Source organism: Microtus pennsylvanicus, chromosome 9 (genome assembly GCF_037038515.1).
Source record: "Microtus pennsylvanicus isolate mMicPen1 chromosome 9, mMicPen1.hap1, whole genome shotgun sequence".
Classification (NCBI taxonomy): domain Eukaryota; kingdom Metazoa; phylum Chordata; class Mammalia; order Rodentia; family Cricetidae; genus Microtus; species Microtus pennsylvanicus.
In genome coordinates, this window is record NC_134587.1 from 91,520,629 (window position 1) to 91,530,584 (window position 9,956).

The following is a 9,956-nucleotide window of genomic DNA, read 5'->3' on the forward strand; positions in this document are numbered from 1 at the left end:
TGTTTAATTGGATTAGTTCATTTCAGAAAAGTCTGTTGACTTCCCTCTATATTTCAGACTGTGTTCTGGAAGTTGGGCAGGTATCAATAAGTAGAACAAACTAAATTCCTCCACCATTGTGGCATTCATCCTCTAGTAGGGAAAGGACAGGGAGAGGAGTATGAGAATGGTTTCTTAGGATATTTGAAAAAAGAAATAGAGATGAAGAGGTCAAAGTTGCCAGGAGGGTGCAGCCAGCTGCAATTTTAAATCATTTCAAAGGGGAACTGGCATTTGCCCAAGTTGTAAAGGATGTAAGGGAGTGAGCCATGGCTTTGGTAAAAGGAATAAGAGTGCAATCAATGCCTCTCTTGTGTCATAGGCCAGGGTGGCCACTGCAGAGAGAACTCGTGGGATAAGATAAGTGAGATTTGACATATACAAGGAATCTGATTGTGTGGTCCAAGGTCCAATTCGTGGAGTGGCTTTTTCTTCTTAATGGAGTGAAGCAAAAATATGGTCTATATTAGTATTTGAAATGAAATCAGTGGCTGTTGGATTTGGTTGAAGGAGTTGAAGGTTAGAATCTGAATATTCCTTCAGACAACCGCCAAGATCCAGCTGAAGAGCATAAGGATCTGGATCAATGAGGTCCAGCGTCCTGAAAATGGCCAAATTCTTAAACATGTTTTGAAAATCAAGCAAAGTATTTGCAGATGAACTGAATGAAGAGCAGAAGAGATGGAGAGCTGGGATGATTAGTTTGGGACATGAACCATAAGAGAGACGTCACAGGGAGACCTGAGGAAAATATATAGGTCAGAAAAGGTGGGTTTGGTGGGAGACATGAAAGCTGAGGTGTCTGGTGCTGTGGAGGCTCATGTCTTTAATCCAAGCACGTGGGAGGCAGATATATACGCGTGGAAAAATGCTTCAAGGAAGAGGACGTGTCAGCAGCTGCTGGCAAGCCAAGTAAGACAAAGTCTGAGCTTGGCCCCTGGACTCAGCCATATAGGAGTAATTCATAGAAAGAGATTTAGAAGTGTGAGAACAGGAAACACCTGATAAGAGCACAAGGCCTGCGATATAGAGAGCAGGAATCACAGCAGTGAGGCAGAATGAATGCACAAAGGCAGGAGATGAGAGGAAGTGGAGAAAAGCAAATTTTGTTCGTTTTGAGATGATCTGCGTTTGTGTATCAATGGGAAAGAATCAGGCGCAGAAAGGAACCACACAACACAGCACCTGCTGCAGCATCCTTAGGAAGCAAGAAGAGAAGGCTAAAGCACACACAATGTGCTGGTCTTGATGGAGACACAGAATTTAATATCAGGACAGAGGACAGACAACACAGGTATAAAGGGGAGTTGGTATGGAGTCATACCTGTGGTATTTATCTACAGATTGATAAGTTTTCTGAATAAATCAGGAAACTAAGAGCAATATAGCCCCCAGGGACCTGGATCCTCAAACACTGTGTGTAGACGTAAGAACATTAGTCCATCTTATCATTCTCAGGTTGAACCCAATGTCCAAACACAAATGGTATCACCAGGTCCATCCTCTCATTTGAAATCTGTCAAAAGACATCTATGAAAAAGATGGTCTTGAAATCGCATTTGATAGCACAAAACTAGGCACACCTAGTTAGCCCAACTAAATCTCATTCATGAATAGTCCTCATCTCACTGAAAGAAAATGCTCTTGATCTCTTACCTAGTTAATCCTGGGCTTACCTACATCATAACTCTCCTGGTATTTTTAATCATATAAATTCTAAAAACCTGGCCTATATATGACAGATATTTTGTATTCTATAAGGACAACTGTCCCACCATCAGAACCCTGAAGTTTAATTGAGGAGTAAATGTACCAGTATTTATTGTTATAACTGGAGAACTGAAATATTTACAAGTAAAATTCACATCTAATTTTTGGTACCTTTCAAAGAGAAACCACTATACTTAGACATATGTCTCAGAAGCATCTTATAGAAAAGAAAACAGAAAATATGAGTTTTAATGGATTTAAAAACTTTTGACTATTGAAACACCCAGGGCTACAATACCTGTTAGGGAGAGATCCAAAACATCTTCTAGATTTTTCTCAGGTAATTTCTAACCATATCCTTACTGACTATATAGAACATACAAGGTGGAGAATATGGTTTCATGTACAGTCTATGAAGAGCACCTAAAACACCACACTCAGGTTGATTTCAACAAATTTTTATTGCCCTACATACCCATACACATACATATAAACACACACACAGAGTGTAATCAATCAAGGCAGCAAGGGTGGTCATAAGCACTCATTAGTACATCTACTGCTAACTATCAGAAACTGTACAGAGATCGAAATGTGAAAATTTTATCCTTTTCGTATTATAAAACAAAACCTTCATGGGTTGTCCTTCAAACCTTTATGATTCCTGGACCACTTGCTTATTAACAACTCAGAGGAGACCATATGCCCTTGCAAATCAATTCCGTTGTGCCTAGGAGGAGGAATCCAAAAATATAAAGGCCAATATGCTTAAAATGCATGAGACCATTATATATCTTCACACAGCTGTCAGTGAAAAGTGAAATACGTTGTCGTGGCTGAGAGAGCCTCAGAGAGCCTCAAACAAGATTCTTAAAGGTGTAAAATGTGTCTCACTTGCCCTACTGCTATTTTCGCCTATTCTTCATAGCTAAAAACAATATACATTATGACATCAAGGAAAAATTGGAAATAGTTATGAAATTAAACATGCTGAAAAAATGTTTATGGCCCAATGAATGTCAAAAGTATAATGTAGGTGGTAGCAGAAGGGCAGGCAGAGGAATGAACGGAGATGGGGAAAATACTTATTTATGAAAAACAATGACCTCAAAGGATCAAATGACTTCAGCACGGAAGAAAGTCATCCAGCCACAGATACTGTGCGATCTTAGCTTGAATGTTTTAAAGAATTGGCTCTTTTTTTTTTTGGTTTTTTAACCTTATGAGGGAAACATTGAATAATTCCTACCATGTATGTGTGTGTGTGTGTGTGTGTGTGTGTGTATATATATATATATATATACATATAGTTTATAAACCTCTCTGGCTCCCACATTTCCCTGTTGCCAACCTGGGGAATTGAATAATCGCGAGGCTTTCTGCTGGCCACACTTAGCAGTGTTTGCGTCTCCACTGCCATGGTGCTTATTACACTGAACTATTATGTGGCTGTGACTTGTATTCCTCCCCTATCTATAGACGTTCCCTGGGGACAGTGACTCTGTTTAGCTAATATCCCCAAGGGCTATCTACAGTGTCTGGGGATATTTGTAACCTTCATGGAATTAAACAGACCCTTTGCCCCTTCCCTCCTAAAATCAGGAATGGATTTAAAATATAGGACTATGTCTCCACCACCATCCCTTTTTTATAATTACTATTACCAAAATTTCTTGACAAAAAAAATAAAGAGAAGAAATAAACAGTCTGTTATTTTGTAATTATCTGCAGTGGAAGAAACACAACTCACAAGATTATCCAAGGCTACACGGAAGTTAAAGTTCTGAAACTACCCCTTCAGATTTCCCTTAGAGTAGAGAACTTTATCCTCTATGCGATCTTTTCCAATCAGATTGACTCATGTTTAGCCCCCAAGAAGAACCCCATCCTGCTGTACCTCCCCCTGTTTCACAGATTCATTTGGCATTCAAACACGGCTTTAAAAAGTGTACTCCGATATTTCATCTTTGGAGGAAAATGACATGTAAGGATCATTTTTAAATTTGAGTTATCTATTATGCAGGTGCTTTGCCCAAGACATCTGATTCCCAAAGACACTGTCACTTTTAAAGAATCAACTCTATGGAACACTTGGGGCAAAATAAAATTTTCAACTCTACTTGACTGTCTCCCGCAAGCCCCTTCATATATTTTTCTCTGCTTCTTCTTCGGTACCATCTCATTTCGTGAGTTTCTGCATAAAGACTGGGCAAGACTGTTGTAATAAACCTAAGATATTTACAAGATATTCAGTTGTCCTGCTGTGGAATCTAAGGTCATCACCTCTTTCTACAATCTTCTGTTGCCCAGACAAATTCAAAAATTAATTTCCAGAAAGCTATTATCTTTGCTATAACTACACACAATTGCCCAATACATATTTGACTTTCTCATGTTGACCCTTATAATCCTGTTACTGTGTTATCTGAGCATTTGATCCTTTTCCTTTCTTTGTCTGAAATAGAGATGAAAATCTTCTTTGCCACAATTTTAAGTATGATTGAGTAGGGTTCACCTTCCCATTTTCAAGTGGCTTAATAATATGAAATCTTCAAAGCAACATATATTTTCAGAGACAGCACATGATTTATTGTGCTGATTACCATTTATCTTGCCTATCCATGGGTGAACTAGGAAGATGAACTTTTCAGAGAAAAATGAGACTTTCCTAGACAAATGTTTTGACTCTCATTCAGTTGTATATTGTTGTCGCAGAGAATGTCCTATCCACCCTCGTAGTCGCCGTAATATACTTTTTAAAATTGTAGGTCACTTATCTATCAATTGAAACACTCAAAAACCCTAATTTCAAAATGATTCCCAAGATCTAAAATAATGTTCTTAGGTCTATAGATGAAAACGTGTTCTACACCCTTGAGAACTTTTGCCAAGGCTAAACACACTATAGCCCACCTAATGATATTAGCGGATCACACCCTCTTCAGAAAAGAAGCAGGTGTTCTCACATACTCTACCATAAGTGGGTCTGTTGGGAAAGCAGTGCTCCAGGAAAAAGAGGAGCAATCACAAAAATGTTTATTTTGCTAACTACTAAAGCTAAGGGCTTTTAGGTCCTCTGGTTTGCCCTTGATCAAATAGAGTCAGATGCGAGGACAAGCATCTCCAGATGGGGATGTAGCAAAAGTAAAGATGACCAGATGTTCTTTACAGCATCTGAAACAATGTTGGATCAAAGCTACAATGGCCATAGACAACTTGCCACTATCATCTATAGAATATATAGAATCTACGTCATTACCCTTCCCTTCCTGAGTCTGTGAAATGCTGGGTGCTATAATAATGACCTCAAGTCTCCAGACAAGTCATTATCAGTATGCATTTAAAAGGCAAGAAGTATTTAATACATATCCTATAAAATATATAGGAAACCCTTTTGGATATTTGATTAGCTTATCCTTTCAAATAAAAGGCAAGAAAAACATCTTTGTTTTTTTCTACTTTGAACGCGGGAAGACTTTGACTTTGGGGCGTCTGTACTTTGATGTACTAATACATATCTCCAAATGACACAGACAACTAAAGGTCCACATGGTTATAAGAAACTCCAGAAAGACTCCTAAAAACATACTTAGCCTCTTTTACATTATTCAAAGCTTGGCTTTTCTCCATCCATTCAACTCATATTTAAATGCCTAGCCTGTTCATGAGGCTTTAAAGCATCATACAGATGATTCCATGCAGGTAACATATTAAAGACATGTATGACACTTTAAGAAATCATCAGAATAACCAGTGTACGTTTCTAATCAGTAAATACATATGCACAGACAGTTTTATTGTCGTGAAAGGAAGTTAACAACACATGCAGATCACACACTGATTTCACTAAAATACCATATCCACCCAACAATTAAAATTGGAGGATTGACGCTTCAAAGCTCATTAGCTGGACGTGTTCATTTACATTCTGATATTGTTTCCTACCAGAAGGTCCCACAAGCTCCAGCAGAGTATCATGCAATATGCTTACACGGTTGCCTGAATTTAAGCTGACAAGATAGTGGGCCACAACTTAGAAGAGTAATACAGCGTGTGGATGACTGGCAGATGCCAAGATCTTCTACAGGGAGCGTTCTTCAAAATAAGGATGGGGTGCCACAGCGGGAGGGGAATTAGTGGGTTTTCTATGGACTGTAACCAGAACAAAGAGAAATGCTATATGATAAACAGAGTAAGTGGTTCACCCTGGCAGGAGCCCCCGAGGTAAAATGTTTTATGTTTGGTTTTTGGAATGATTATCTGAAGTTCGAATCTTTTATGCTAAATGGCCACTTAATATTTCCTTAGCTCTCCTTTGTTATTTTTTTCATATTTATAGTACTGTAAAGAATACAGTATGCAATTATTTTTAAATGCTGCTTTGAGAAAACTAATCATTTCAAGCCAGCAGTGGAAACATTAAATAGCTTTAGCTACTTGGCATATATGCTGAAGAAACAGGGGGTCATCTGTTACAATAATGATCGTGCCAGAAGTTTGTGACAATGGTCCATATTTTAATGAAATTTAGTACAGATCCAACATCCTTCTCAAATGCAAAAGACTGTTGATATTTACAAAGGTTATTACTATGCTTTTATAGATCAAAGGCCCAGAAAATGAAGCCACAAGGGAGTATTTAGAATTTTACTGAAAGCCACATTATTAATTTCATATTGATGTTCAATCCAATGTCGATAGAAGCAGATCCTTCATCCTAATGACAAGGCTCTATTCCAATAATTAGTTCTTCTTTCTATTAAGGCATTATCCGTAATAGCTTTAAATGCAGGGCTATTTATTTGCGGACTATAGCTCAGTGAGTACTGTTGCCAAGGGACTCTAATCATTGCTCAACCATTAATAAAGCACTTATATTAGGTTATCAAGATGCACTCTTTGGTGCCATCTGAACACAGCAATGAAGAGAATTATCAGAGCAGGTAATTGACGGAGGTGAACAAAATTTAAATGGTGGAGGACACCGCCAAAACCCAAGGTCATACTTCTTCAGTTAATAAGAAATCACTCTCACGTACAGGGCCTTAAGGTGTACCAATGCATTAACCACTCCATTACTGAATCTTTTATTACTGATCTGCTGTAACATGCATAAAAATATTTGTTTTGAAGTCTGAAAAGAGAGCAAATCTTGGCCCGACACCTTACTACATGTGAGAGTGTTTAACTGAGTTCAGCTCACCTTGAGGCCCCATATTCCTTTTCTGTACCAACGGGTTTATCTTTATTGTGGTATTATTCTTTCTTATGCCTAGCTGTGCCCCATGTTTTGTTGCAGTTAATCAAGATAAACCTAAAAGCAATTGTTAATACTATTTTGCGTAACTATCAATGAGATGATTATTTAAGACATAATCTTGATTTCTTGCAATAAGACTCTTCTTTGGTTTTATTTTCCCAGTAACTAGAAAAGAGTCCATCACAAAACACTATTGTTGGATGATATAGAGCATGGTATCACTGGGGATGGGCATATCTGAAGCATTGCTAAGTCCTACAGTCTCTGCTTCTGAAATAGCAACTGGCTTTCTTCCCTTAATTTCTACCATCAACAACAGTTGATCCCAAGGTCCTCCCCTGGACCGTTGCAATGCCTACTTGAGATTTCTTCCATTTTTTTTTCTCTTCTTCAATATACAGGGTTTCCATTCAAACTGTAAATAAATCTTAACTACAATGCAGGGTTTCTCATGATGCCTAAGGAAGAAACGTCCCTAATGTGAAGCAGGTAAATGGTACAGCACCTAAGGCTGAAGATGTCAGTTTGGTTTGGTCCCTGGAAGCCACACTAGGTAGAAAAAGAGCTAATCCTGCCAGCTGTCCCATCTTACTCTCTGACACACATGCAATCACATAAACAAGCAAACACAAAAAAATAAAATTAAATTCAAAAAATACATGTCCCACATGTGGTATATGGAAGTCTTTATAATCTGCCTATCAGCTTTAATATAAAGCCATCTTCCTATCTAATCCTTGATGTGGGAGGTTCTTCTGTCTATGTATTGCTTTTTTTTTGTTTAATGAATAAAGAAACTGGCTTGGGCAGATAGGGAAGAGTAGAGCTAGTGGGGAAATCTAAACTGAATGCTGGGAGAAAGAAGGCAGGGTCAGACAGAGAGAAGCCATGTAGTCCAGTCGGAGACAGATGATGGAACTTTATCAGGTAAGCCACAGCCTCATGGCAATACACAGATTAATAGAAATAGGTTAAATTAAGATTAAGCAATACACAGATTAATAGAAATGGGTTATATTAAGATATATGAGTTAGCAAGAAATATAATTAAACTATTGGCCAAACAGTATCACAAATAATATGGTTTCTGTGTGATTATTTTGAGCAGCTGGAAACAAACAAGCAGCCTCCTATTACATATCCTTTTACACACACACACACACACACACACAGCTTTTCTTTCTGGCCCTTGAATGGTATTTTTCTTTATATTGGCCCACCTTCATCCCAAGAACTCTTTATCTCCTATTCCCCCTTCATATATCAGTTGTGTGACCTCCCCAGGGGAGACTTCTCTTGTCTCCCAATGTCCTAACAGAGAACCACAGCCTTCCTCTGTGGTTCTATCCATTTGTAGATGTTAATTTGTAAATGTAAATTTTTATGTTATCCTTTATTGAATGCATTTCCCCAACTCTAGTATAAAAGCAAACTTACTTTCGCCTCCCTGTACTCTGGTACTTAAAGGATATTCAAAATTTTGCTGAATGAGTGATCTTCATCAACATTAATATTTTGGAGGAACCATTAACATGGATCTCCATAGTACTCTGAAATAATTTTGAAAAACATGATAATTTTTAAAAAAAAAGTACAGAGCACTCACTGACATATCAAGTCAAAATAAACAGAAGCACAACTGTTAGAAAGATCGAAAACATTTTTTTTCTCAGCTTGAAAATATGTTTTCCTCATTTCTTTCAAGTTGGGAACATATGCCAATTTCATAGCAGAAAACTTCTTTCCTAGACCAAAGGTGATGAGAAGGCTTTGCAAGAGAAATTGAAGCACAGCACAATATTGCAAGTATCCATGAAACACAATCAACCACACATCGAAAGGGCTTTAAAAGCATGATAGTTTAATCAGAATATTTTTTAGTATAGTTCTTAGTTCTTACTAAATGACTATCTAGCCATCTGCAGTGTACGCCTGAGTGGCAAGAAGCTGTGCTACAATTTACTTTTAAAAGACCTAAATTCACTTAAGGACACCAGAAGTAGGTTTTACTGCCCCTTCATTAGATGGCAATATTCAACTGAGTGAGTATTTAGTGCTAAATTTTCCATGTGCAATTTTAGAATTATGTATTACTTATCAACTGCAGGTTTTTAGGCAAGCAAAGGGGCTAGGATTTTATGTTAAAGGTTCAGTCTTACAATGTGAAGAAAGGCGCCAGACGTTGCAGGAATCCGATGATATTGTCAATGAAAGTAGACGGTAAGCATCAGAAGACACCTTTTGAGGACTGACTTACAGAAGTGGCCTTCCATGGATCTAGCACTGGCATTGTTAGCTTCTGGCTAGGAAATCACTCCCTTTCCAGGTAACAATAAATGTTGGGAAACACAGGTCCTAGCACACGGGGACCAGGGTAGATACAGAGACCACAGGTCCCAGAAACAAGCTGTTTCTTCTGCCACTCCAACTTCCCGCTGCAGACTCCAAAAGGGGCGTAGGACTGACTCACCTGGGGAGAGACCTCAGCTGGAGAGGCTCCGGGGAGCAACGCGGTGCCCACCAGGCTCTGCAGAGCTCGTCCCCGCATGCCGGTCACTGCTTGGCCTGGTCGCACTCGCGCCCGAATCTTCTCTCCATTCAGAGTACAGCCTGGCCCTTCCACCATCTCTGCAGACCGTCCAGAGCTCCTGACAATTGCAGGGTCCTATTGAAAAACAACCAAGCAACTTCACTTCCTGGATCACAGACTGGGCGGCAGGAAAGTTCAAATCTCCCGCGCGTCCCGCCCCGCCTAGGGCACTAAACCACGCCCACAGGAAACCAAGCCCCACCTATCGGCGTCTACGCCCCTCCCAGGAATGCCGACTCCGCCAGGAAACTTTGTTGACCACAGCACTTCCTGCCTGCGGGTCACAGGAGTCCTCCAGTGCAGGAGAAAGGAGCCCAAAGACCAAGGTTAATGAAAGAACGCGGGGAATTGAGATGA

At 39.2% G+C, this 9,956-nt stretch overlaps 1 protein-coding gene across 2 annotated transcripts in view; it reads right to left on the reverse strand.

Moving 5' to 3' along the window:
- Positions 1–9,750, reverse strand: part of Neil3 (nei like DNA glycosylase 3) — a 44,439-nt gene extending 34,689 nt beyond the window's left edge. For both annotated transcript variants that reach the window (XM_075984551.1, XM_075984552.1), the window contains exon 1: positions 9,480–9,750. In XM_075984551.1, coding sequence (XP_075840666.1) covers positions 9,480–9,635 — 156 coding nt within the window. In that variant the 5' untranslated portion in view covers positions 9,636–9,750. The remainder of the gene's footprint in view (positions 1–9,479) is intronic.
- Positions 9,751–9,956: the final 206 nt, after the last annotated feature.